The sequence below is a fragment of the Pseudonaja textilis genome, chromosome 11, assembly GCF_049901715.1.
Source record: "Pseudonaja textilis isolate UNSWEBS1 chromosome 11, rPseTex1.2, whole genome shotgun sequence".
NCBI lineage: Eukaryota > Metazoa > Chordata > Lepidosauria > Squamata > Elapidae > Pseudonaja > Pseudonaja textilis.
This window is the reverse complement of record NC_142000.1, coordinates 20,171,651-20,198,982: the sequence shown is the minus strand read 5'-3', so window position 1 is coordinate 20,198,982 and position 27,332 is coordinate 20,171,651. Positions and strand designations below refer to the sequence as shown.

General features: G+C 40.0%; 1 protein-coding gene across 4 annotated transcripts; it reads right to left on the bottom strand.

Annotated features, from left to right (window-relative positions):
• USP10 (ubiquitin specific peptidase 10) lies at window positions 1-26,235 on the bottom strand. Of its 4 annotated transcripts, none has more exons than XM_026713941.2 (14): window positions 26,103-26,235; window positions 17,381-17,449; window positions 16,844-16,967; window positions 15,040-16,041; window positions 11,904-11,995; window positions 11,559-11,668; window positions 11,008-11,063; window positions 10,174-10,292; window positions 8,357-8,456; window positions 7,432-7,603; window positions 4,607-4,772; window positions 2,739-2,883; window positions 1,749-1,814; window positions 1-1,199 (listed from the first exon to the last, which is right to left on the bottom strand). In XM_026713941.2, exons 1-14 carry the CDS (start codon window positions 26,121-26,123, stop codon window positions 1,012-1,014), a joined length of 2,430 nt encoding a protein of 809 aa, XP_026569726.1. In that variant the 5' UTR covers window positions 26,124-26,235; the 3' UTR covers window positions 1-1,011. The 4 variants fall into 4 exon arrangements, with proteins under 4 accessions (XP_026569726.1, XP_087796846.1, XP_026569729.1 ...); XM_087940720.1 differs by having other exon boundaries at window positions 10,189-10,292; XM_026713944.2 differs by having other exon boundaries at window positions 16,907-16,967.
• Window positions 26,236-27,332: the final 1,097 nt, after the last annotated feature.

Here is a 27,332-nt window from a genome sequence, read left to right as displayed (position 1 = left end):
CAACTTTGTGACTTTTTTTTTTATTGATGGGCGACAACTTTATACTCCTAGATATCACTACACTGTGTACACTGAGGAACTCAACATTATAGGAGAGCAGACAGCAAAATTAAACAAAGCAGACTAAAAGAAAATATCAACCTTCATTATTTTGCCCATTTTTGTGTGTTTTAAAATCCCAGGACACAGAAGCATAAATGCAGTTTTGAAATCTCTTAATAGCAATAAAGTTACAATCACCCATCTATATAGACTAACATCTTTAACTCCAAGTATTTTGATCTGCAATGTGTACTTAAGCAGTTTTCCATCACACAATTATTAAAATGAGTATTTTTTTCCCATATCAGAAACCAGCAACTCTGTATATTGTAAATTTTTTTAGAGTATTTCTTTTTTTTTTTAAAGGAGAAACTTTTTTTTCCTTGATAGACATTGGCTCATTTTTATTATTTATCAAAAAAAAAAAAACAACCCTAATGGGAGAGGATGTAGAAGGGCAGGTTTCTTTTTTTTTTTTAAGTTTTTTTTTTTAAGTAAAGATAAAACATTTTCACAGAAATCTACAAGTTTTGTTGCTGGTGCAAGGCTGTTCCTATTACGCATTTAGAAAGTGGGAATCAATTGCAAATCCCATTTTAATCTCTTAGGACTTAGCGTTAGCGCCAAAAGAAAAAAAAAAGGAAAAGAAAAGAAAAAAAAACAAAGAAAACCCCACAACCTCCGTGTGATTCACAAAACGCGAATCATTTAAGCCCAAAGACTTCATTCTGCTAAGTCAATAAGCGACACCAACTAGGTTGTGTTTGCACACCTCCGGAAGGGAACTTTTCCCCCCTTCCTTCTATTCAACAGTTGCAAAAGGGGAGAGAGAAGAGGAGAAGAGAGGGAAGAAGAGGAGAGAGGGGGCCTCTGAAGAGCACTGAAAAAGAAAGGAGAAGGAGGAAGGAGAAGGGAGTTGGTGTTCTAGAAAGCAGATAATCTGGCAAACACAGCAGAAGATTGGAGGTTTCAAAGCAGGTCAACTCGGCGATAGTACAGGAGGTAGGCTGTGCGCTCGGCTGACGGTTTTACCACCTGGTGTTGAGTAATTACTTTGACAGCTTGGTCATCTATGCGCAGCCAGCCATTAAGACCAATCTGAAAGACATCTGTAGTATAGTGTCCACCAGTTGCGCTGTTTCCATGATGATAGACAACTGCCAAGAAATCAAATTAAAAACAAAAAAAAAAACAAACCAATTGTTAATGGGTTAATGGGCAGGCAAAACTGGACCGACAAGTTGCAAAAAGAGCCGGTTTGCTACAGGATTACTGAAAATCAGGGTGATTTCTTGAACATTTAGTGATTTTACAGAGTTGGGGGGAGGATCTTATTATCTCTCTACCCCTTGGAGTGTTTGAGAGATATGATAGCTATTTTCCGTAGCAGCTGTGCAATCACCCAATTTGTGCAACTAAGAAATGATTACGAATTTAAGAAATATCCTCCCTCCCAAACCATAATCCAAGCAACTATATCTCGCAATCCTTCGTTAAGCCTCTCTCAACGGATGTTCAAAATTCCAACTGCTAAAGTTACCTAGAACAATTTAATTAGTTTCTTTGATTTACAGAACAGGCTCTAATTAGGATCTCACCATTCTAAACTTTTGCTTGTGCAATTAACGACTTTAAATTCAGGAGAGAAAGAAGCCAAAATGATTTTTTCCCCAAAATTCTTGACCTTAAGAGGTAAGACAACATACCTGCAAAGAGCCGGTAGGTTCTTTGGCCTTTAAAAATTTTACTTTTCACTCCTGGCGACAGAAGCTCTGAAACAATAGATAAGACCATGTGGTGAATTAGCACCCCTGGGAGACTCAAAAAAAGCCCCCCTTCTAGCTCTTCTTTTTCACATGCAATCAAGCAAGGAACAGGAGGGAACCCAATAAAGTCTCAAGGAGACAGCTGACAGCCTGCTGGCGTTAGCGCCTCTATTCAGCTGTAATGGCCCAAGAAATGCAGGGATTCCTCCAGGAAGTTTTATTTTAATTATTTTGAACTTGACAGGAGGGATTTAATGAGCAAACCCACCTTGACACATTCGCCTCGTAATGGTTCACCAACCTTGGCAACTTTATGACTTGTGGACTTCAACTCCCAGAATTCCCCAGCCAGCATGAGAGTTGAAATCCACCAGTCATAAAGATGCCACGGTTGGAGGCCTCTACCACATAAAATTAAACTCCAAAAGGGCTTGATTCCAGCCAAAATTTGGACAGGCAAAACATGAAGGATTTATTTCAATGCAGAACAATTTGGCACACGGGATGGTTGTCTCAGGTCTCAAATTGTATGTTTTTGTTTTGGGCACACCTAATTTGTGATGCTTGTGTAGGAGTTACACTTTAGTAATATAAAAGTGACTTGGGAAGCCCATGGAGAGAGTGTTCTCTCACTTTCAGCTAGGATCCCCCTCTCACATCCACACAAACGTTAATAATTTAGAAGGTGAGTAAAGTTTAAAGCCGATTTATAAGGAGGGTAAATACTTAAGATTTACGCTTGTCAAAATGGCACAATTAAAATGTTGCAAGACTTTTATCCTGCCAAGAAAGATTGTCTGAAGCGTGACAACTGTGGAACTTCTGCAAGGAAAATATTTTACGAGAAGCATTTGGAGATAGAGAAGGATGACTGTTAAAAAGCTACACCAAAGTAGTAAACGAAACAGCTGCTCTGTTCACGAAATTCACCTTTACTTATTTCCAGGTCAACAGGATATTCAATATTTTTAATGAGCTTCTGGCACCCGCCTGTTTTTTCGTAGACAAATCGTTTGAGGTGAAGCACGAGGACAGGAGGCAGCTCTTCCAAAGTTACTCTTCGACTAATCTCTACCTGGCAGAGAAAAAGCAGAATTTTAAATGAATCTTCCATTTTCACTAATACAATTGTCAAAATCAACCCAACTGGCAAGCGATACTTTGAAGTGCTACAGTTGCTACACAGATGGATTATAGTCTCTTTGCTTGTAGCCTTTTTGATCTTCATGTTGCTGTATATTGTCCTCAAAGATTGGGATGGAGTACAAATATGGCAAAAGAAACAAGGGAGGTCAGTTTGTCATTTTCATAGAATTAGAAAAAGAAGGAACTTTCCGAAAGGAGAAAGGCAGAGTAGCAAAATATAACTTTCTTCCAAAAAGTACAAGTAAATAGCTCCCTTGAAATTTCATCCAAGACTTGCCAAAAAAGGAAACAAAAAAAGTTTATAGATATGCTGGAACTCAGGTGAGAAATTTTCAAATCGGGACAAAGCAAATTGTTTTCTAGAAATATTACCCAGAAATGGTACTTAAAGCTTGCAATTAGCCTAATTTTCATATAGTCCCTCTTCCTTCCTGGCTCTGGCTAACAATTAATCACTGAGTCAAGCTTAAAGAGATGGCTTCTGTCTTATAGCCAGGAAACTACAAGCTTACTCAGTCCATGTATACTTGTATTGTTTTAAAATGTTAATTTTAATAGTACTATATATTTTGAACTGTAAGCTGCCCAGAGTAATTTACTGAGATGAGCAGCTACAGAAATGTTAAGAAATGCTACAAAGTGCACAACTTAAAGGGCATAACATTCACGGTCATTTTCAGAGGGTTTTTTTTTTTTTCAGTGATGGTGGGACTTGCCTGCTCATCTCAGACAGGACACTAACACATAAATCAGACTAGACTAGCACCTTAAAGCGAATATCCTCTTTTCCAGAAACCATAATTGAAACATTGGGAGTTTACAAATAAATGAGAAGACTAAAACCACGTACGTTGCAAACCCCAAAAGCGAGCGCCAGGCCAAGCCAAACATAGGTGGTAAATTCAAAGGAGAGGGAGGATTTCTCCCCGTACAAGGAAGCCTCTCAGGCAGCCAGGGAGATGTTCTCCCACCCACCCCCTCCCACGAGTGTCAGGCATCAAATCCAGACAGCTGTAGATGCCCACACCATCATTTTGCAAGGCAACACATTGTCACTCTTGGTTTTTCCGGGCAAGAGGCCTCTTCCCTCAACTCCTGAAGGCTTAAACAGTGTGGAAATGCCAACTCTTTTCTAGCGTGGGGCACATCACTGTTTGCAAAGGTTTCTTGGGCTTCCTGCATTAAGGCCGTTCTTTGGGGTTTTTTTTTTAATGATTATGTTAATAGGCCAACCTGCTGCAGTGGAAAAGTACCACGAGGCGTAAAAAGCACTTCTATTAACTGTGCGTTAATTTGGCTAACCGATACAAGAGAACAGCAGCACGCTCAATTTGCTGGTGGCCGCAAAGGGTTTCAGCATCACGTGCACAAAAGCGGGACTTATGACCGTTTTTCACACTTACGATTGCTGCAGCAGCCTCGTGGTCACGTCTGACAAGCCAAGTCCACGGGGAAACCAGGTTCACTTAACAACCGTGTTTCTTAACAACCGTGGCAAGAAAGGTAATGAAAAGGAGCGAAACTCACTTAGCCAATGTCTCGCTTAGTGCAACAGAAAATTTGGCTTCAATTGGGGGTCGTACGTTGAGGACTCTCGGTGTACACTTCCAAGCAGCTTGAGCACATATTTTGCTATCCAGAAAACAACCTACCTCTTGCTTGGTTTTCGTGGTGTAGCCCTGGACAGATTCTCTTGCTACCAAACTCTCCAGGGCATCCTGAACAGTACGTATCCTATCGGATTGGATATCCAACTGCAGAGTGAAAAAGGGCTGCAGAGTTGCAGATTCTTTCGAACTCTGCTGGTAAACCACAGACCTAAAGAAATGAGGAAGAAGAGTTGAGGGGGGTTCTGAAAAGCTATTTAATTACTGAACCCTGGAAAGACTGGTAACCACCCAAATCAGGAGATCCAGGCAGTTCAAATGTGGTAACCTTAAGCTCTCCACAAGAACCTGAACTACTAATGGCCAAGGGAGATTAGTGGAAGTTAAGAAGAGAAAGGAATTCAAGGTGTGCTGAACATAGAGCTCTTGTGGCCGCGCAGGGATTCGTGACTAATGATGTGTTTCACCCCTCCCTCAGGCTCAGCCTGCTCATCTTCTACACTAAACGTATTCATATTTTTCTAAAAAACCACGGTGTGATGCACATTAAAAGGAAGATACCCCAAAGCCTTTGAGTAATACAAGCATCACAACTGGTTTTATGGAAAGATGAAGTCAGACTTAATGAGCCTGTTACAGGAAATGGGATGAAAAAAAAAAGGGAAGTTTGTCATTTGCTGATTACCCTTTGAAGACTGTTGCTATCCCGCCTCTCCCTTTCTTTAAGAGGAGCAAAAGAAATTATCTACATTCAGAGATCTCTAATCTTCAACCTATTTCTGATTCCTAATCTATCAAAGAGTTCAGTCTCCTCCTGCTGAACATGCTTAAGTTCATGCATTACATACCGAACGTGACACTTCTGAATGAAACCAAGGTAATCCAATTCAATAAAACTCTTGTCCCTTGGATATTCTACACGGCCACCGAAATTTCCCCACAGTGGCATCTTTATTTCCCGGTGAAAAGAAACTCTTTCTTGGTCCATGTTAAGCCCTCATAATAGCACAGCTACTGTTTTTAAGGAGCAACTTGCTCCCTCTGTTCAGTTACATTAGTGTCCTCTTTGTGACACCGTATGAACTGTCGTGTTATTTATTCAGGCAGAATAGGGCTCATTCGCCTTGAATAGCAGGGAAACGGTCGCTGTTTCAAATTAGACTGCGTTCGCCCTTATGAGGGCTCATGTTTTAAATTAGCATTTCAAGAGATGTTTTCACAAAGCACACAGAAGGGGTAATAAAAACCTACACAGCCTGTGGTGGGTAAAGCAGGTGGAAATCACTTCAATGTTTTGTTTTAATTTGATATATTACAAACAAAGCCTAGCCCCCATTTCACAAAACTGGAATCACTGTTTTTGCTTTAGTGAGTGATCAATCTGGAACTAAACCTTAAAAAAAGAAAGAAATAAAGTCACCCCTACCAACCTAGTTCCATGTCTCTCTTTTAAAATATGGAAAATTTGTGGACTTGCCCTGAAAAGTGTACAAAAGCTGCAACTGGTGTAGACCGAGGCTGTAATTACGGTGCTTGCAGGAGTTCCTTATTCAGACTGTAAGACTCTTAATATTGCTTCTCCTTTCTACTCTCTGCATGAAGAGTGTTTGGGCCTCAAAGGTCTATGGAATCAACTTTGAGTCCTACAAGTTTCTACATGTCCTCTGAGATCATACCAAGCTAGCTCTGATTCATACTGTGATCTAAACTATGGCTGATGGCAAAAGACCGTGACAGATTCTGGAGTTTCCTCCTTGGAGAAGTCAATCTGGAAACTTAATTTTGCTTTTAAGCATTTAGTAAAGATAGTCTTATGTTTTGTGACTTTTACTCTATGTTGTGAGTTTTCTTACAGAAGTTCAATATAACTTTAATTCTGCTATGGATTTTTATTTGAAATGTATTCTAGCTATGAAAAACTCTTTTCAGTATTACAAGATCAAACATATCTGAACCTCCAGAGTATAACTTCCAATTGGAAAAATAGTATTTCCCACAAGTTTTAGGAAGGTGGAGTGAAATCTAAAGAGGCCAAAAATTATGCTAGGAAGAGAAAGATGCTAATTCATCATTTCTGAGAAAGACATGAAAAATGCAGCAATTTCTAAGTTTTTTTCTTAAAAAAGTAAATAATTCCTATCTCCACCACTAGCCTCACAAAAAAACCACGCTTTCCAATATCCTTATAAGAGATCCTATTTCTGTGGTGACCTACTTTGTAGAGTGAGTAGGATGGGTGTGGCAGAAGCAGACAACACATATGTGGAATTAGAACTTTGCGGCTCCCTCATTTGACAAGACATTCTTTAAAAAAAAGAAAACAGGAATCCCCGTTTCATCTTAATTGCTTTGGAAGTAAAAATAGGACACCATGCTTACCCATAAGAACTAGTCAGTTTGAACGTACAAAAGGCACTTTGAAAGTACATAAATCTAGTTTTTCAAATGTCATTTATCGTAAATGGCAGTGGGGAAGCAACGATGCCGTTTCATTCTATTTCGTTTCATCTTTCAACTTGATTTTTCATTTTTATATACTTCTAATTGATGGGCCTCCTTTGCAGTGGTACCCCACCACTCTGGAATGCTCCCCTGCCTAAAATGCTCCCCTCCTAGACAGTTCTGAGTTTCTTGCTGGAGGCCTTTCCTTTTTTGCATGTTGTGTCAGGGTTCCAATGGATGCCCTAATTAATTCATATTGATTGCCTGAGATTTCCCCCATACCTTTACAATCATTTTTAATCGTCTCACACTGCTGTTCTTACTACTGAATTCAGAAATGTCAACATACATCATGCCCTGATATATTGGAAGCAATACAGAACTCTGTTCAGTGGGGATAATAATGACATGGTTAGAATACTATGTACCTTATGTGCCCACCAAATATGTCTGTGATTGGTGTCTGGACAAAATCTGCCTGTCGAGTGACAGAAGATTTGTTTCGTGGGCCGACTTGTTCCCATTCGTCCTCGCTGCCTTCACCTTGGTCTTCCTGCTCGTCCTCTTCGTTTACAAGCTGTGTCTCTGGGCCATTGGAAACTGTTTTTACAGAGGACAAAGAGGGACATGGTCATTCCTGCCCAGGTTTAGCACATAATGAAGGGGACGAATCGTTTTTGTTTTGAAACGGGCTGCAGGAATGACAGAAACTTTCTGTGCAAAACAAAGCGAGGCTTTCTCTAAACAAATCATGGTTTTATCCAAGGGCTGCATTTCGTCAGGGACAAATGATGGGGTGTCATACAGGTGAGATTGAATCAATGGCTGGGGACAGAGACCAAAACACAGTCACATAACTCCAACCTCATCCCAAAGCCACAGAAAAGAGAGAAGATTATTCTTTTAGCAGAGACTGAGCTGTATTTTGGGAAGCAGGTGAATGCTGAAAAAGAGCTAAGCGTGATTGGAGACTGCGCATCTTGAATAGGGTTACACTGCTGGACAAGGACATCATTTAAATCTATTTTAAAAGGTAAGTTTCTTACACCAACTACCATTAAAACTTTATGCCAAGTAGGTGGAGCAATGAGGAATTACAGAAAACGATTTTGCAAAGAGGCTCGAAAAGAAAGGAACCCACCTTGTCTACGATTGGGCAGTGCAGATGCAATACTCAATCTGAATTCCTGTTTTTAGCAATTACTTCATACTAAAGCGGAAAACATTAACCATGATTTACATGGTGGAAGAAAAACAGTGGTGACTCACGATACACACGGTTTACGCAGCAGATATAAAAGAGTTATATGTAAAGAAGACTCATACATGCTAATTGGCTATTTGAAAACGTACTTTCACTATGCGGAGATAGCAATTTCTTCAGAATCAGCATTTCCTCATGTAGGCCATTGAGAATAAATCCTAGGTACTCTTCGGCATCTTCTTGTCTACCCTGCACAAATGATTTCTGTGTTAGGTTACTTACAGTCACTCATTGTTCAACACCAACAGCTGCCTAGATTCGCTCAGGAATTCATCAATGAAGGCAAGGCCATACATCACCTTGCTCAGTCTCCCAAATTCTCTTTTGAAACTGGCAGGGTTTTTTGGCATTCTACTTCCAGAATACATTGCTAAGACAACCCTAACCTTTTCCTCCTCTCAATGCATATGTGTTTAAACCAAGGAGAGGGAGCACCTGGAAGCCATATGCTGCTTCCTCCTTGGACCCTCAAAGAATTAAAACTCTTTCAGATATTTATATTAACGGTAATAAACTGAACAAATTTAGGATCCATTCCATCACTGGATCCTAAATTTTAATATGATAAGGCTTCCATTACAGGGAAATTACAGGTAGTCCTTGACTCACAAGATTTCTTTTTACAGATGGTTCAAATGTTACAATGGCACTGAAAAAAGTGACCTCACATTTATGACTGTTTTGCATCCCCATAATCATGTGACCAAAATTCAGATGCTTGGCAAGTGGTTCATACTTATGACGGTTGCAGTCAAAAAGGGTCACGTGATCCCCTTTTGCGACCTGCTGACAAGCAAAGTCTATGGGGAAGCAACTGTGTTGCTAATTTAACTGCAGTGATTCACTTAACAAGTGTGCAACCAAGTTCATAAAATGGGGTAAAAATTCATTTAACAAATACCTCACTTAGCAACAGAACTGTTGGGCTCAATTGTGGTCGTAAGTCAAGGACCACCTGTATAGCATTTGGGGCTATTGTTTCTGTGTACCAATTGTTGAAGCTTTGGATGTGTAACTATATATAGACCTCTTCAAATCTTGACAGTAATAAACATTGCAATACATAACCCACTTCTTCCCTTCCATGACTGCATTTCAAAGGAACTCCAGTATAGAATCTTTATTTATCAGTTTATGGACTCTCCCTCCTACAGTTTAATTCTAAAATAGTTTTTTTTTTTCTGACAGTAACATAGTTTCAAATTTTATTTATAGTCACAGAAATAAATGAGAAAATGTAACAATAAACACAAACAAGTTTAAAATAAAAGAAGCGGAAAAAAAACCAATAAAGAGAACTTATTTTTCTGAAATATCTAGAAATTGTGGGCAAGAAACATGCACATCGTAGAGCGGTGCGATGGCCTAGAGGTGGAGCTCTCGCCTCGCAATCAGGAGGCTGTGAGTTCAATCCTTGGTAGAGGCAGATATTTCTCTCTCGAGAAAACACACTGAGAATGTATCTGCTGTACAAAAACTCTAGAAAGAGCATCGGGCCATTACAACACTCTGCGAGCTCCATTCAGTTGCCCAGACTCCACCACGCAAGGGATTATGGGGTCATTAAGAGATGAGGTGAAACATGCGCATTGTCAGTCATTGATTTGAGTAAACATTAATAAAGCAGTCAATCTTTCAACTTATGTTAATCAACCCTCTTCATTCTAAATTCACAAAGGTTGAAATTAAATCACTGTTTCCTAAAATTGGCAGACAAAGTAGTACCTTGTTTTTGACACAATACTGATTAGGGCTGATGTGTTCTGAATCTTATCAGCAACTAAAACATTATTCCTGTAACCGTTTCTTTCAGTCTGATACTACCTGGATATTCTAGACACAGGTGGATAATAAAACAAGACACATTAAAACACAATTCAAATTCTGGTCCTGTAGCATTACTTACGTGGGGAATCCTCACCTTTTCTGACAGGCTGGACTTGATAACGGTCAACAATCTATAAATGTACGTGGGTTCAAAGGCAGCTCCAGGTCTGATGTCTCGTGCAATTTTATCACTTAAAGCTGCAATCAAAGATTAGGGAAAGTTTTTAACTTTCAGCTGCTTGAGTATAAGATGACACAAACATACCGATACATCTCCTGTCAATCCATTGTTATTAAACGCTTTACTAAACGAGTACTGTGGTGTGTTACCTAAAGTCTTGATGGTTACCTAAAGTCATAAACATCAAGAGGAGAACAATTATGAATCTGTGAAAAACAAGGAAGGCTAACTTCTTTGAATATTATTGCTACCATATTATAGCGGCATTCTACAAAACTTTCATGTTGGTAATGCCTATACCAAAGAGCTGGGTAGAAAATATGAAACAGATCATTATGGAACTACAAATATCAATATTTAAAATATTGATTTTGTTAGTTTTGCTGGAATCACAGTTTCTTAATCCATATTTTCATTGACAGCTGCCTTTTTTAGCAGAAAGGCAGAAGACTATCAATTCAGCAGAACAACCGATATAAGAATGTAACACACAGCACGTTCAACAGGCTAACTTCCACTCAGTTTTGCAATGTATACAAAGAATATTAAAAATACGGAAGAAACAGTTTTTCATACTTTCTTTGCAAATAAGACTGGATTTGTGCTGCTCTTGTGTTATCCAAGGCACCTTTCTTGGTGCAAGCTAGTTCAGATCAATGGTTACATTCTCCAAAGATTCCCTCCTTCCCTTTTTATAATAAGTTAGATAGAAGCTGGTATTTTATTACCTACCTTGTTTTGCCTTAGGAGGGACTGGCATGTTTGTAAACTCGTTCATTAGGCGGACACTAAACAGAAAAGAAACCTGATGTCAGAAACAGTAAGTCCGACTCTTTCTATAGAGACACCTGTATAACAATCCAACGATGTGTGAAAAAGGTAAGGATCAAATATTCTTATAACATTCGGTGTCTGCCTGCTTCATTAAAATCTCAATTCCGAATGCCATTCTGTATGTATTTTATACCTTTTCCTCAGGCAAGGAAATTAAAAGCCTTATATTTTCTTTCCCAGAATATGGCCAGTATTTTATATTTCCCCATGATAGTTGGGCAACATTATTATGGGAACATACTGTTTCTTTCTTCTCCCATCAAAATTAGAATATTGCAAAATCACAAAAAGGAAAAAGACGAATAAGATGAGACTTTTTACAGCTGCATGTGAAGATCACAATGATTGTGGTAACCATTAAGTACCTGCTTCCAACTTTAAAACGTTCCAGTTTTTTAAAAAGATATCAATTTATAACCCTCCAACAACAACCGATGGGATATACGTACAAGCTGTCTATCATTGGCGTGGAAGTACATGGCCTCTGTGTTTTAGAAAACATCGGAATGGACTTCATCAGATGATACATAGGAGGGCAAGCTACCAAAGCCTGCAGTGTCTAGAGAATTGCATTAAGGAGCCATAAAAACAAATAGCTAGATGCATTTTACGCAAACATTGGACAGCCTTTGGAATAAAATACACATTATTTTTATAGTGCAAGAGACCCACTGAACAGATATTATAACAGCTACTGGCTAATGCCTACTTGTAATAAAATCCATTCATCCTTAGTACTTCAGAAACACAAAGTATTAACAAATGTGATTGACATATTTTCAAGGTAAGGATACAGCATTGATATAACACCAGTTTCCTTTATTGATCAGCCCTCGTGGTTGCAAGGATACTGGTTTATGTATTAGCTTTACATTTTCCAGTAATTCTGTCAGACGAAAAACAAATTCAAAGGCATCAATAGAAGCCTGCCTACTAAACACAGCTCGAAGCTATCACAAATCAAGTGGGGAAAATGAAAAACAGAATTTCAGCATCCCCTTGTGGTCAAAAAAAGCAATTTATCACAGTGGGGTTTTTTTGCCTACTAAGGCACTGCTTCATCACAAAATTCACTGGTATGGAATTACAAATAAGGGAAACGGTATCACCCATATAACATGAAACTTCACCTGAAGCTGCTCATCAGAACATGCAAGCATAACTGTTTTATCATTTATCATGTTTATTCTAAATATTCCCATTAGAACTGATTTAAGGGTGCTTGGAAGAAAAGGATTAGATATGTATTTCTTTCTAATTACATACTTGTTCAGAAATATGAAAAACATTATTTCCCAGCTAATACAATAATAACCATTAAGCAAATTCAAGGAGAGTTGAAGACCAGACTGTATCACAACTGTATTGATCTGATCCAATATTCAGTCTTGTTCTGAAATGCTTGAGTGAAGCTACACTAGAAATTAAGGAAGTCTAAGCAAGCTTCCTTAAAATTCGAAGAATCAGATCCTTACTGACCTCAAAGCCTCTCTAACCAGCGCTAGCAGTTAAGAGTCCCAATAATACATATTTAACAAAATCAAGACTTACTATATGCAAGTAATTTTCATTATACACATAATCCCTGGAGACTAGCAGGAAACAAACCTAACGGTATTATTTTTAAAATGCTATATTCTATATTTTTTTGGATTATCCAATTAGTATATCACTGCTAGGTTCTTACTATATAAAGAATATGCAATTAAAATTGGCCAAATGGGCAAACAGTTAAATTTAAAACAGGAGAATATGTTGCAGACAACTGTGCCATCACCGACGTTGTATGAATTTACTTTTGGATGTTCTACTCAAAATAAAGAAAATCAGCCTAAGAACAAAATATGATTAAGTACTATTATTTTTATGGATCTGAAGCAGAGATGATTTTATTTTTCCCAGTATGAAATGGAAATCAAGCTTAGGACAAATACATGTTAGGCAATTCAGTTAACACTGGCAAATCCATACTTTATGGTTCAGATTCTATCGTTTTCTGCACCGGGCACGGTTAACTTGTTCAAGTAGATTGTCCAGGGTGATAGAATTGTTTTATTGTACTTTGGTTACCAATCTTACTTTATGAAGACTTGGAAACTACAGGTAGCCTTGACTGACCATCACAATTCTACCTGGAATTTTGGCTAAGTCATGGCTGTTAAAGCAAGATTCCTACAGGACTGCCTTGCTCAACAACTACAGCCCGTTGGAGTCCTTGAGCGACCATGCATGTCATTAAGCAAATGCACTGGGTGGCTTCAGGGTGTGGGTGAGTCCTTGCGAAGTCTGACGCCCACCAGGATGTGGAAATCTGTCACAAGTCATGAAACCTTGCCCAACTAGATGGGCCTCCTCCCTTTCCCCCCTCCTACTCCCAAGAGGCCTGGGTCTTCTCCCTGCCCCAACAAGACTGGATCGAGTCCGTGGACTGGTTGGCTGGGAATTCTGAACCGCAATTCTGTCCGATCTGGAAGATGCCACCTCTAGGTGGAATAAGCGGTATATAATTTTAATAAATAAATGTCAGATTTGGAAAAGCTAAGCCAATGCCTTCGGATTGCCTTTACTCCCTTGACTGAAGGGAAGAGGAAATTAAAGACCAGTAGGATCTACTACCACTCATTCATAATATGTTAATTGGGTCAGGCAAGCTTTTAGCATGGTTTTACACAAATGGAACCTAGTTTGATTTTCCAACTCAAGTGTTTTATGGTTGTCCATTACCAAATGGTTCAATCAGTTTTCTTAAGGGGGCCAGAGAGATTTGAGCAAGTTCTGTTCAACCAATTTGTCCAACAGAGGTCAGTCCTTCAGAACAGAAAAGGGGCTAGATTTCAATCAGGAGAGTGGGTGGAGAGGATGGGAATTTTAAAGGTCTGACATCAGGATTCGAAGGAAGTTATTATACCTATAGTGTACTTATTTAGACAATACTAAAAACCTAACAAATGTAGCATCACAGAAACAACTGCACGCCATCCTCATTTAAGAACTACGATTGAGGGTAGAAAACTGTTGCTTGACAGAAAATCATTTGAACACAAGGGACATATGGCAGCAAATCACTGCATTAGTTGAGACATTACACGACTGCAATTTGCAATTTTACTTCCGCATTCTCCACTAATCCCTACTTGTAAAAAGATTGTAGAGCACGTGAATGGTGATCATGGGACTGTGGGACAATGCAAAAATAAATGTGAGGCCTGGATGCAAATCTGGATTATTATTTTTTTATACTACTGTAACTTCGAATGGTTGCTAAATGAGACAACCAGTAAGTGAGCACTACCCTGTAATGGTGTTTTAGTATGCCAATGGAGATTCTCAGTCATCTAGGTCACTACTGTCCCAAAAGTGCTTTTTTTTCAAAAGGCAAATGGACTAAGTTTTTTCCCCTGAAGATACTTTGCTTCTCAATTCACAAAGCTTCTTAGGAATGGTGCAGTGGCCTGGAGGCGGAGCTCTCCCCTCACGAAAAGGAGGCTGTGAGTTTGATCCTAGGTAGAGGCACATATTTCTCCCTCTGGGTACAATGAGAATATATCTACTGAACAAAACTCCACATTGGCGACAGGAAGGGCATCAGGCCATTAAACCACTCTGCGAGCTACATTCAGTTGCCCAGACTTCACCCCGCAAGCGATAATGGGGCCATTAAAAGATGATGATTCATGAAGCTTCTTCATTCCAGTTCTTCCATTCCCCACCATTCTACCATGAGAACTGAAGAAGCTTCGTGGAAAAATATCTTCCAGGAAAAAAACTTAAAAAGTCCAGTTGCCTTTTTGAAGAAGAAAAAAAAAGCACCTTTGGGGTTTTTTAAAAAATACTTGCTTGTTCAACCCAATACCGTGTCCTCTCGCCACACAGTTTTCCTCCTATTTTAACCTCTCGCTTATCTTTGGCTCAACCCTGAGCGAGTGATACCTGCAATCTTTATGGCTACGGGATCTTCAGAAACTGGAACGGGCCCCTCTTTGACGTCAACCTGTTTCTCAGGGACCACGGGAGATACGGCAGGAGGGACATACTTAGTCTCCACATAAGCCATAGGCGTGGAAACAGAGGGCTTTGAGTTGTGAAACAGACTTGCCCATGATTTTGCGGGCTGATTAACCACCATTGAGCCTGGAACTGGGGTGACCGCCTCGGTCGAAGGGGAGGCCTCCTCCAGCTTAGCTTGGTCTGAGTCAGTGTTTTCCGCAGTCTGCAAGTCCACCCCATTGGTAGTTGTGCCCTCGCTAGAGCATTCAAGTGTTTGCCCATTAGTAACGCCAAGATTTTCAGTAGTTTCAGCACAAGGCTGCACGACAGCTGTCCTTAACGGGCTGTCTCTCTCCTGGTCAGAGGAGACGCAAGACTGTTCCAAATTAGTAACACTGCATACTTCTGGCTGCCCTGCAGTTCTGGTAGTATCTAGAGCGCTAGAAACCAAATCCTCCGATACAGCTTCACTACTGAAGTCCACGGAATTGTCAGGGCTGTTACAAGTCCTTGGCACATCACCTGCAAAGTCTACATCGTCTATGCTGATGCTATTAAGTCTGGGCGAACTGGCGTGCCCATTGATCAAAGCCTCAGCAGGAACACCGTCGCTCACATCTTCCAAATAACTGTAATATCCGGGGGGCCTTTTCTTTTTCTTTTTGCGTTCCCGCTGTCCAAGGCTCCCAGAGAAACTGTCGCTTTCAGCATTAGAACCATTATCCAAAGCAAGGGAAGCGTCACTGAACTGGCAGTCAATGGAGTTGTGGTTGGTTTCACCAAGGACATCGCTGGGGGTCTTGGGGGTCGGTGCACAACCAAGAATGAATTCCGGTGCCTGAGGATTCAGGGTACTTGAAATACTGTAGTCGCTGTTGTTTAGCACAGATGAACCTGCCTCTATCACTTCGTTAACACCAAATTCAATTCTCTGATATTCCTCTCCTAGGAGAGAGGAAAACATGTTACAATACACAGCAATAAAGGAAGATGTGGAAAAATGAATACGGCAGGAAAGAAAAGCTTAGATTTCATGTCTTCAAAAAAGCTGAGTGAATGCAAATCATTAGCTCAAATCAGATCTTTAGAAAATCGCAGTAAAAGTAAGCATAATTTAGTGTTAATTATCAGTTACTTCCTTAATGATTTAATATAAATATCTTAACTGGGATGATACACACACACACACACACACACACACACACACACACACAGTGTGTGTGCATGAGACAGGGAAAGGGGAGGCAGGAGAGTGCACTTTGGAGTAACTGCACAGGACTGCTCCTGTGTGAATTCCGCCCAGTGAAAAATTCACTATAAGCAAAATATATTACTCCTAATATAACTAAGAACACAATCTAACATTATTTTTGTTTACTTCCTATGGTAAAAAGTTTAAATATTTTTCTTTCAAATAATATCCCTTCTCCCTCTCAACAGCAATCAATAATTACATAAAAAGCCACTTCCATTTTTCCCAATTTCAAAGATGGGTTTCATAACAAGAAGAATCCAGCTAGTCATTTTAAGAGTTGGGAGTTCCATATAAGGAACAATCATCATAGACACCAAAAAGGGCTCAAGATACCTAGTCGATTTGAAATAAAAATATTCAAAGGATCAGTGAGAAGGCAGGATAAACTATTAGTTAAACATACTATAAAATAGGAATATTTCTGGTAATTGGGTTAGTAAGCTTAAGATTGAAAGTAATCCAAATCCCCAAAGCTGAACTCAAGTAACGAACCTGCAATACACTGGACTTCAAAAGGGTTGGGAAAACAGTGGTGAAGAAGGAATGGCTTCTTACCATCATGGAGCTCTCCTGTGGACTTAAGACCACATGAAATGGTGTCATTGTAGGGAGGCAGCTGCATAGAAATAAATGAAGAATTAGAGGGAAATTATTTTAACACCAGCAAGTTATTGGTTTATTAAATGATACAAAGCATTTCAAATCTAAAACATGGTTAAGATAGCAGACAACCATGTTACATTCTATCCTCATCTCTTTCCCCTTGAATGTTATGTGCTCCTTCTTCTATACAATAGGAAACATAGGGGTTTTTTTCCTGAATTATTTGAAGTACATACAGTGCTTTGTTACTGAGACTGTTAAAAGAAATTTACAATCTGATTTATCAGAAGAAAATTATGTTTAGTAGACAAAACAAACTTGTAAGACTTAAACTGAAGCAAGCTACAGTGGCAGTGCTTAGGAGTTATTGCTCTTTGTAAGAACTAGAACTTTTTTCACTTTTAAAATTTTTAAATTTGTTCTTACCTCAACGGAGCAACGGGAAGTCACAAAAAACTGATTAAATTCATCAGGGCTGAATTCCCCAAAGATATACTGAAAAATAAAACACAAAGTAAATAATTTATGAATTTCAACAGACTCTTGACATGCTGTGGCTCTTCAGCACAGGGTACCATTAAAACCTTGTCTTTTGTTAAAAATGACCTTACCGTCAGCAAGTTCTTTCACCAGAAAATTAAGAGGATCTTAAGCTGAAAACCACCCAGTTCTGTGTCCAAAATCGTAACAGGTAACTCAACTTACAATCGTAATATTTTAGATTCTGGAAAACCGGGCTGTACCTACAGTCTTAAAACCAGTACTGAAGTCAGCTGGGGCAGTGGGTAGCTTAGCTGGGGCTATTTCCCAGGGCATACATACCAAGCAGCCCCAGATCCACAAGGTTCTGGGACTGCTTGCTGTCCTGCAAGGCAGTGTACAAGGGAGCCAAAATGGCAGAGATGGGGTGTGTGTGGGGGGGAGATAGGCAGTGAGGATAGGGGGAATTGGAGACAGCCCCTTATGTAATTGAGGCTCAGGGCTGAGAGGGACCAAATCTGGAATAGTTCAGCTTGAGATGGGTCCTCAGCTAATGGCTGGTAAAATTTGCTTAATGACAGTAATAGGGACTGTTGTCCCTATGTAATGCAGCCACGTGGTGTGCCAATTTACAACTGCATCACTTAATGACTAAAATTCTGGTCCTAACTGGGGACGCAAGTCGAGGATTACCTCTGCTAAAGTAAAACTGGTCTGGAAATCTACTTAAAGCATTTGTTAATCCATTAAGGACTATCTAAGCAGCTGGTAGGCATCAGCTACGCAACAACTCAAAGCAATCTGACAACTTAAGCATGCCGAAAGTCACTCTCATATTTCAATGAATTTTCAACGGCGCTAATCAAACTAATTTCAAGTGATACTATACTCTGGCAACATTTCAAATTACAGCAACTAGAACAACTTGCTGAACTGTAACCTGAAATGTATGCGTTAGATGAAGTTATGCAACACAACCAACATTTAAAATGCTGTTTTAACAACTTATTCCTATATATACACATTCCTCTTAAAGGCTTAAATGTTTAATTTACCACTTTGCTTGAGTGATGCCTCAAAAAACAAACTGATTATCTCTCTCCCCCACACAATCATCTTATTTTATATTTATGGTGTAACATTCATCCTTGCACAATTATTCCTTCACAACGAGACAAAGCAGGAAACCCATCTTTCCAACAGTTCAAATCATTTATCTTTTGCTGAGCTGCTTGAGAATGGGCTCCTTGTTATTCAATCACAAAGACATCACACAAAACCCACAACAAGGTCATGAAAACATGGAGAAATAGCTCGGCAAACTTCATTTAAATAGCCTGTGCAGGTAGCCCTCCACCACAATAGGGATCGGGCAGTGTGATCATTAAGTGAGGTATCATGTGACTGCACTGATTTTGCTACCTTTCCTGCCAGTCATTAAGCAAATGACCATCAGGTAAACATGATTTACAATCTCCTGCTAGCTTCCCCACTGACTTTGCTTGTCAGAAGCTGACAGGGAAAGTCACAGACCGGGATCACGTAACTGCAGGATGCTGCAACTGTCATAAAATGTGCAAATGGTTGCCAAACACTCGAATTATGATTATTTGATTACAGGGATGCTGCAACAGTCACGCAAGAACCAATCATAAGTCATTTTTTGTGCTAACATAACTGAATAATCACTAAGTGGTTGTTAAGCAAGGAATACCTGTTGTAATGTCAGATATACTGAAAGTGTTACCTTATAAAGCTACACACTATTATGTTAACATCCCGTGCCTTCTTCTCTGTCTATTTTACGTGCGCAGCAGAATGTAGTAAAATCCTGACATGACAAATTGACTGCACCACTCTACATGCCACCTCTATTACTGTATAGTAATTCCAGGACTGAAAAAGAATCCCTTTTCTGTGGTGCTTAGACGTTATCTGGAGAGTTTACAGCATGAGTTTTACTTTCAATACACTACTACAATAGACGACTTTTCTGAACGATCCTATTTACCATTCCTTCATTCCAGCCTATGTCAGCTACTTACATCAGTGTTAACTTATTGTAATAAACTAATTTATGTCCTTTGCTATGTCTCCCAGTAAGTTTTTATACACATCTCTGCTGGACAGGCAGCAATCATGAAAATATACTAAACTTTTGTTCTGGCTTTGGAAAACTGTAATGCTGTAGTATGACTCACATTTTGCAACTACGTGTAATTCATACCTTCCAATTACAACAAAAGGTTTTGCCTGTGGAAAAGGGGAAAATCCACTGACATTCTCCTATCCGGCTCTTCAAATAAGTCATCTAGGAAGCTACTTGAATCACTACCTGAGTGCATCCATCCTATAAGAACTTTTTTTTTTTAAAGCCTTTTGTTCCAGCAATGACAATCCAAACAGGATGGTCGGAGGATGGAAAGACAAAGACAAGGAGTGGGAGGAATTTAGTTCTTGAATGAAACTGTACTCCAGGCAGATAGTATCTACAAGATTGCACTAATGTCTTCCAAAACCTGCAAATCCTGCTGGAGAAGTGGCAACGAATGATGGGAGGGTTGGTGTCGGCTGTTAAACAAGAAGTCTAAATATTTGTGGCCTATTTTATCTGACAGTTGCCTAAGGACAGTACTGCATGTTTAGTGTTTTCTGGGGAATAATAAAAGACATCCTACAAAATACTTCTGAGCTAAAATAATCTCCAGCCAAAATAACCCATTTAAAATTGGGTGTCATGTATCAAACTACACTAAGGCAAAAGCCGAGACCCAATTATTTTGAAACTGGCATTCATTGAAACTTTTGGTTTAACCCAATGGTCACCCTTTATGATGTAGACAATGGATTTGGATTCTGACAATTGATACTGTCACATGTTATTCAGTTTCTCCAATCATTCCCCCCCTTGATCAGTCCAGGCCATCTTCAACTTAATCAGATAACAAGCAATTAAAGCCTCTTATCAACTCACCAATGAAACAGGAGTACCTGATGTACATTTAACAACCTCTCTGCCTTCACCTTGCACAAACACACATCACAATTTATTAAGTACAAGGTGGAATGAGAAAATCTCTTTCCAAGGCCTAAATAAACTGCTTCAGAGAAAGGAATACAATGACTTTAATTACATTAGTCCACCCATCCATAATGGGGAATGGGGAGATGACACTGTCAGAGGAAAGCACTTTTACTGCTAGTTGTACATTAAATATTTAGAACAAATTCCCATCGCCACATGCTGTTGAAACTGAGAACAATGGTACTTGTCAAAGGGTGCCTTAACTGTTGCATTTATGATTTAAACAATGTTGAAAGAATTTTTGTTTTAGTCTCTTGCGCAGCTAACCAGTTCCACAACTGACACAAAATTACAGAAAGTTTTTCTTTTGAGGAATACAAATTATGCAAAAGGAAATGAAAACATTCTGGTTCTAATTACAGAAGTGTTTGAAAACTGAGAAAATTTCTCGTGCCGTGAAACATCGCTGCTTTTTAAATGCTGAGCGCTACACTAAACGGTCATATATAAAACATTATATACAGCCATATATCAACTATTTCAACTGGACAGGAAAAAACTGCATGTCCAGCAATCCAGGTCTTTCAAACTGACCCTCTACTTTGCTGAAACAGCATTAAAATGACAAATGATTATAATCCAGTGGCTCAGAGCCAGAAAGTTCTAAATGCAACGATCTGTAAAAAGAAAAAGAAAACCCTGACAACAATAAGCAAAAAGTAGTATTATAGTAAGCTGAAACTTAGATGTATGGATTAGCTATAGAAGCTCACAACAGATAATTTTGCAGGAAGCATGTTCCATTAATGCGTATTTGATAATGCTAATTCTAAAGTAAGGCTGGAACCAGGGAAAATCGTCAAACTTATCTAGAGGAATCATAGAAAGCCAACATGATTCCACATAGTTTTTATTTTTACATGATGCTTAAGTCAGAATGTTTAGTCATGGCTTGTTAAACCAGCCATGGTGATTTGAGACATGCACCATACCTTGACATACTACAGGTAGTCCTCGATTTACGACAATTGAGACCAAAATTTATCGTTTCTAAGTGAGAAATTTGTTAAATGAGTTTTACCCCATTTTATGTCCTTTCTCGCCACATTTAAGTGAATCACTGCAGTTCTTAAATCAGTACAGCTGTTAAGTGAATCTGGTTTTCCCATTGGTTTTGCTTGTCAGAAGGTCGCAAAAAGGGACCATGTGACCCCGGGACACTGAGACCATCATAAATGAGAGTCAGTTGTCAGGCATCCAAATGTAAATCACATGAACCATGGGGATGCTACAAGGGTCATAAGTGTGAAAGATGGCCCTAAGTCACTTTTTCCAGTGCTATTGCAACTTTGAATGGTCACTAAATGTACTGCTGTTAGTCAAGGCCTATCTGTACATGGGTTTCTGTCATCGTAAGCCTATAGTACAGTACAGCTTAGCACTGAGGTTGACAACATTGCCTAGACATACCGGAGTAACTGCTTATTTCCAAAAAAGATATACTGACTCTATCCCAAATTGCAGAAATCACATTTGAAATCTTGCAAAGCTGCAGCATTTTGTGAGAGCTCAGCCATTTTTTAAAATGTACAGCGAGACTGTCACAGAACGAAGCCCGGGGCGGAAAGAATTTTGGCCGAACATTACATGAGAAACAACCTTTTTTTATGGTTGCATTCTAAATCAAAATGTTTCTCTGTAGATTGAGATCTACATAAAAAAACATATTGCAAAAACATTTAACTCACCACAATTCCAATTTCAAGAAAGTAAATTCCAAGCAAATTATATTCTAGACATTCTATATAAACAGCCTGCAAAAAAAACCATGACTGGACTGCAGATAGCACAGATTGTAATAAGAATATTTTCATTAAAACAGTTTAGTACTTTGTTTTTATTAAAATAATTATGTTATTACTATTTTTTGCGTGCCTTCAACTAAGTCTTGACTTTTAGAGACTACTAGGACAAGTTCATGCAGTTTTCTTGGTAGGGTTTCGCAAGTCATTTGTCATTGCCTATTTCCTAGGTTTGAGAGACAGTGGCTATCCCAGTTGGATTCATATCTAAGACAGGACTGGAACTCACAGCCTCCAAGATTCTTTTCTAATGCCTTAATCACTACATCAAACTGATTCTCAATCTTGTTTAATAATTCTATTTTTTTAAAAAAACTTGATGTGCTATTTAATTATTATCAAGGTGGAATAAGAAGGTTAACATGTAATACAAGAGAACTGCCAGAAGCTTCAAGTTCAGGCATATCTTAATGTGCAGAAATTTTAAAATCCAGACTGTTAGAGATTTATAATAGCAAAATGAGAGAACCCTACAGATATAATTTAGTTAAAATAGTATAGGAATTGAAGTTAATTTTAGCATACTTAATTTTTCTCACTTGAATAAAATGTATACATATAATATATATATGCATATGCACAAATATTCATGCCATGGGTTTAAGTGATTTTAAGGCAGGTATCTGATCATATTCCAACAGCATTTGAAAATATGCTTGTAGTCCAGTACACATAATCAAATAACTAGGACAGGAAAGGCATCACAAGCGTTACTACAAATAATGCAGCACCTATTAAAAGCTAATTTTCATAATAAAATATAGTAAACAGTAATTTACAAACTGCTCATTTTCAGATTTAAAACTCCACCCTCACTATTACTGACAAGAACAACTAAAAGTTAAAAAAGAAAAGTTCTGGAGAATGTCTTGCTCTTAATATTTTCTTATACTAGAGTAAGTGGTATCCTTGCTTCTTAAAGAAAATGTTGCAACTATCCATATATTCATGCAAACTAAGCATTTTTTTCACTTTCTAGTATAATAGTAATGCCTTTAAACTTTCAAAAAGCAAAAAAAAAATCACACAGTTTCATTGGTTATTCCTTAAATGCTAAAATATGACCATTTTTTCCCCAAACTACTTCCATATATTAGAACCAGAAGTTAAAAATCGTAATGACACCTAAAACTGTAACCCTATGAAATGGACCAGACTGTGTTTTCCAAGGCTATATAGTGAACTTTATTACTGAAAAGTACTATGAACTTTGCCTTCTCCTATTAAAATCTAACACTTTAACCAATGCACAAAATTGGGTTGGTATTGAAAAACCACTTTTACGATTATTTTGATTTAAAAGCTCACAACCTGGAAATCTTCCACTGGACAAGTTAAATGCACCTTAATTTTAAAGAAGTCCATTAAAAAAAAAACACCTTTCAATATACCTTTTTTCTATTCTTTTTAAAGATTCATTTACACTGAAAATAGGAAAGTTAACAATACTTTCTCTTACTCACAACAATAGCACAAGTAGAAGATCGCCTGAGTTTCATGATGAAACTTACAATCGCTACTGAAACATATTTAACTGAATGAGGATCTAATCAATGGTGTAGTATTGTCTTCCTTTTGGCTTAAAGATTAGAGAAGCAAACCATTCGAAGCTCCTGCAAATGGTATGTCAAAATTTATTATTGCCTCATTTACAATCCAGAACAACACATGGTAGATATAAGCACAGATTCCTGGCCACATAGAAGCAATATATGAAGTTCGGGCTTTATTGCTATTTCAATTACAACACCAAAAAGGAAATTTAAGTACAGGATATATGGGATTTGTGTATACAAATATAGACATCAACTAATTAGATCAATTCAGCAAGTGACACCAAGAAAATGCAGTATCTATATAGATCGGCAAGAGCTATGTGTAATTGCATGTGTCCAAGAGTCAGACAGATTGCCTTTCAAGAAGTCATTCAACTTTGGCTTCTTATGCAAAAACTGGTTAGCTACTGAAGGAACAAAACCTAAAGACAAAGTATGCAACCTATGTTGAAATAATAAATAATAAATCAAGCAGAAACCATGAGAATATAACTTCAAAGTATCTGCACTCCTTTCTGGTTTTTAAATACAGTACATTGATGTAGCGCTTTATTTAAAAAAAAAAAACTTTGATGACATCAACAAAGTAACAAAGTTACTGAAAGTTTTAGTCCAAAGTGAAATGGCCAGCTAATATTCTATAATGTATTGCTTAAATATGCACATACAAATAAATATAAAAACTCTGTTTGCTAAACTGAGAAGACAGAATTCATTACAACTATGTATTTCCTGACTATTATAAATAGGAATGTAACCAAGTTGCTTTTTGGAGTATGCTTTACATTTCATCCTTCAAGTAAAAATGCCATGTAAAAACCAAAAGGAAATGAGGAGGTTTCATGACACCCAAGTCAAAGATGTAAATCCCCTCTTCACTACCTAAACAGCATATGATCACTTTAAAATACAGCATTCCAGAAACTTTTCTGGCTGCATTCCTAACAGCATGTTTGAAAACCTACAACTGTGAGCAGAGAAAACAAGTATCTAAAAGCCAGAGAATGAAGGAAGCCTCCTTCTCCCAATGTTTAGTTTTCCCAAGCAGAACTAAAAAGTTCTGCTCAATAAAAAGGGAAGATGCCAAAAATCTGTCTTATCTCTATTCATACCCAAAAGTTATTGTTCTCCTCTTTGCCCTTAATCCGCTGCTACAAAAATCCATAACTTTATTACCAGCTCTTCTCCGAAAACCAAAGCTATTCCTCATCCTTTCCTCATATATACGCATATATATGTGCATATAGGCAAGTACTGGATTAGTGTGTGATTGTGTGTATAGACATACATTATGCATGTACGTGTGCATTTAGGCAAGTATTGGATTAGAGTTGAGTGTGGTTGTGCATACATAAAATAACGCATGTATGTATGCATGTATGCGTGTATATAAGCAAATACTGGATTACAGTTGAGTGTGGTTGTGTATATGCATACATATAATACATGTCTGTATGTATGCATGTGTATGCTTAGGTATTGGATTAGTGCGTGTATTACACACCCAGACATACATATGCATGTGTATAGGTGAATACTGAATTGTGTGTATGGGCCTGTGTATATATGTACGTACCCACACACACAAAACACCTACCTCCCCCAACTCCAACCCAATCCTCCCCCTTACCTGGACTTTCAACTCAACGCCGCCCAACCAAGGAGAACGGGGCCTCCTTTTCCTCCCACTCCCCACTCAAGACAAAGGGCAGCCCACCCATTCCCCGGCGAGGGAAATCTCCCCCCACCCACCTCGGGTGCCGCGTCCCGAAGCCTCAACCCGCGCCCAGTCCTGGAAGGAAGACGCCCCTGGCCCTGCCCCAAACGCCCCGGGCGAAAGAGATGGGAAGCGGTGGAGAGCCGAGCCAGGCCGCCCGGCTGGAGCCTTGCAGGGAAAGCCCCTCCACGAGGCCGGGCGGCTGAGCCTCCCGTGGGGCCTTCGCCCGCCGTCCCTCTCCTCCATTGACCGCCATGCGGCCAGCGGGCCCGCCTCGCCCTGGCCCTGCAGCCAACGGCCGCCCCACGGGAGGGCTCCGTGGGGGAAGGGGAGGCCCGCTTCTGACCGCTCCTCGGCCCAGCACCGCAGAGCCCATCAGCCCCGACCCTTTCCCCCGCCCAAGAGCGTCACCGGGCCTTTGAAAGGCTCCGCGAGGCTGCAGGCGCGAGTCAGGCCCGGCCCAGCAGCGTGTTCCCGCCCCGTCGGGAGGGCCTCTCGGCGGTTTTACCTGAGCGCCGTGGACCGCCATGGCGCCCCGGCCCCTCGCTGAGGGAGAAGGCGGCTGCGGCGGCGAGGCTCAGCCGTCTCCCTCAGCGCCTCACGCGGCGGGCGCCGCCGCCATCTTCTCGCTCGCTGCTGGCAAAGGCGCACGGCCGCCACCACACACGGCGGGCGGGCGGGCGGGCGGACGGGCGGGCAGGGGAGGGGCGGCCGCGGCGCCTGCGCACTAGCCGCCCGCGCGCTCTACGACACGCGCTTTGCGCTCAGACAGGCGGGCTCGCCGGCTCTGGGTGGGCCACTCCCCCCCTCCCCGCCGCCGCTCTGCGCATGAGCCTTCCAACAGATGAGGCCGGGAAGGGAGGCCAACGGCTGGCTGCGCAGGCGCGCGGTGAAGCGTCGGGGCGGTCCGATTTGAGGGAGGACGGAGAGTGAGGCGTCTTGCGCAAGCCTGGTTCGCCTCAGGAGGCGTTTCCTATAGCGTCAGTCATTGATCGGTGAGGGGCCCCGGTTTGGGCATCGTGGTGGGAGTTCTTATCTGACGATGCCCTGGCAGAGGGTTGACTTGATTCGTTACGGAAATGAACGTATGAATGAATGCGAAGGAAAGGATTGGCACGCGTCTCCTCAGAGTGGTGGGGAACGGGTGTCCCTATAACAAGAAAGGGGTGGGGGAAACGACGGAGACATTTGCGCACGCGCATTTCGGCCATCGCGAGGGAGGAGAGCCGTCTGCGCATGAACGCTTATTTGAATACATTTTTGTGCTTGCCCCGGAGTGGAGAGAGGTGTGGCTCCTTGCACATGCGCGACTGGGACATTGGCAGTGCGCAGGCGCCGGGCTTTACCCGGAGCACGTGTTGGCTGGAGCGATCTTCACCACCAGGGAAAGGGGTGTTGTCGGAATTGGCCACCTGAATGGAGAGGTTGGCTACTTTTTTTTTTTTTTCTAAAACCAATTTTGTAGCTAAGGATTAAAATGAGTGGTCGCTGGTGCCAAGTATGGTTGTTTTTCTGCAGACATTACCCAACTAGGTTACATCATCAGTGCAACTAAGGAGTGAGCTTTGCTTTGGAATTATTTAAATTATCATACAACATGGCATTACTGTCCTGCAATGTTTTATCTTTAGCCAGCTTTTCTCTCTCTGGCAGGGAAAAATGATATTGCAATCCCATTTTGAACAGCTGAAGAAAACAGGTACACTGGATGTGATCCAGCTGGACGCTTCATATGATG